Source organism: Aptenodytes forsteri, unplaced genomic scaffold (assembly GCF_000699145.1).
Source record: "Aptenodytes forsteri isolate BGI_AS27 unplaced genomic scaffold, ASM69914v1 Scaffold209, whole genome shotgun sequence".
Lineage (NCBI taxonomy): Eukaryota > Metazoa > Chordata > Aves > Sphenisciformes > Spheniscidae > Aptenodytes > Aptenodytes forsteri.
In genome coordinates this window covers 1,048,101-1,048,907 of record NW_008795034.1, presented here as the reverse complement: position 1 = coordinate 1,048,907, position 807 = coordinate 1,048,101, and the positions used below count along the sequence as shown (strand labels likewise).

At 71.1% G+C, this 807-nt stretch overlaps 1 protein-coding gene across 1 annotated transcript in view; it reads right to left on the bottom strand.

Annotated features, from left to right (window-relative positions):
• Window positions 1-807, bottom strand: part of LIMK1 (LIM domain kinase 1) — a 43,567-nt gene that overhangs the window by 16,243 nt on the left and 26,517 nt on the right. Inside the window, exon 20 of the mRNA XM_009276441.1 lies at window positions 298-394. Within this exon, the coding sequence (XP_009274716.1) occupies window positions 298-394 (97 nt within the window). The remainder of the gene's footprint in view (window positions 1-297; window positions 395-807) is intronic.

The window sequence follows — 807 nt, the reverse complement described above, 5'->3', positions numbered from 1 at the left end:
GTCACCAGGCAGGAAGGGATAGCGCAGGGGGACAGCGGGGTGCAGGCAAGCAGAGCCCTCTGCCAGGCTGGGCATCGCCCGGTGAGCCCTGCCTGCGCCCCGCTGCCTGCGCTGCCCCACGGGCGCGAGGACGCGCAGCCACGCTCACGCAAGCATCCGGGCGCGCGCGACGGCCTCGCACGAGTCCGTGCAGTGGCCGGAGCAAGTGGGGGGGGGGGAGGGGGTGTCCGCTGTCCCTGTCCCTGCGGAGCATCCCGGCATCCCCGAGGCCGTCCCGGCTGGACCACGGGCTCCTACCGGAAGCAGTCGGCGTGCCAGTCGGCGTTCAGCGCCTGCAGGTACTGCCCATCGTAGATGCCCTGCCCGCAGCTCGCACACACCGGCAGGTCGGTCCCTGGATGGAGGGAGGGATGGACACGGACACACACACACAAGGGGGACAGAGCTGTCACCCTGCCGGCTGCCCCCACCTTCCCCACAGCAGCACCCAGGCACATCCCCCGGGATTAAGTCCCTCTGCCCCGGGTGACGAATTCTGCCCCCCGGCCCCCACCTATCCATCCCGTAATGGGGAGAAAGTCATGGCACTGATGTCCCCCGGGGCTGGGGACAGGGCAGGGGCTCAGCGCGGTGGTGCCAGTTGGGGCCTGCGTTGTGCCAGGCCACCTCCAGAGCCCCCGTCCCCCGGGGGCGCTGCCGTGACCGTGGGTGCCCACATCACCGGGGGGTGCTGGGTGCCCACAGAGGTGTGGGGGAACACAGGGAGGCTGAGGGTGGGTATGGGGGTGCAGAGATGGGGGGGGCAGG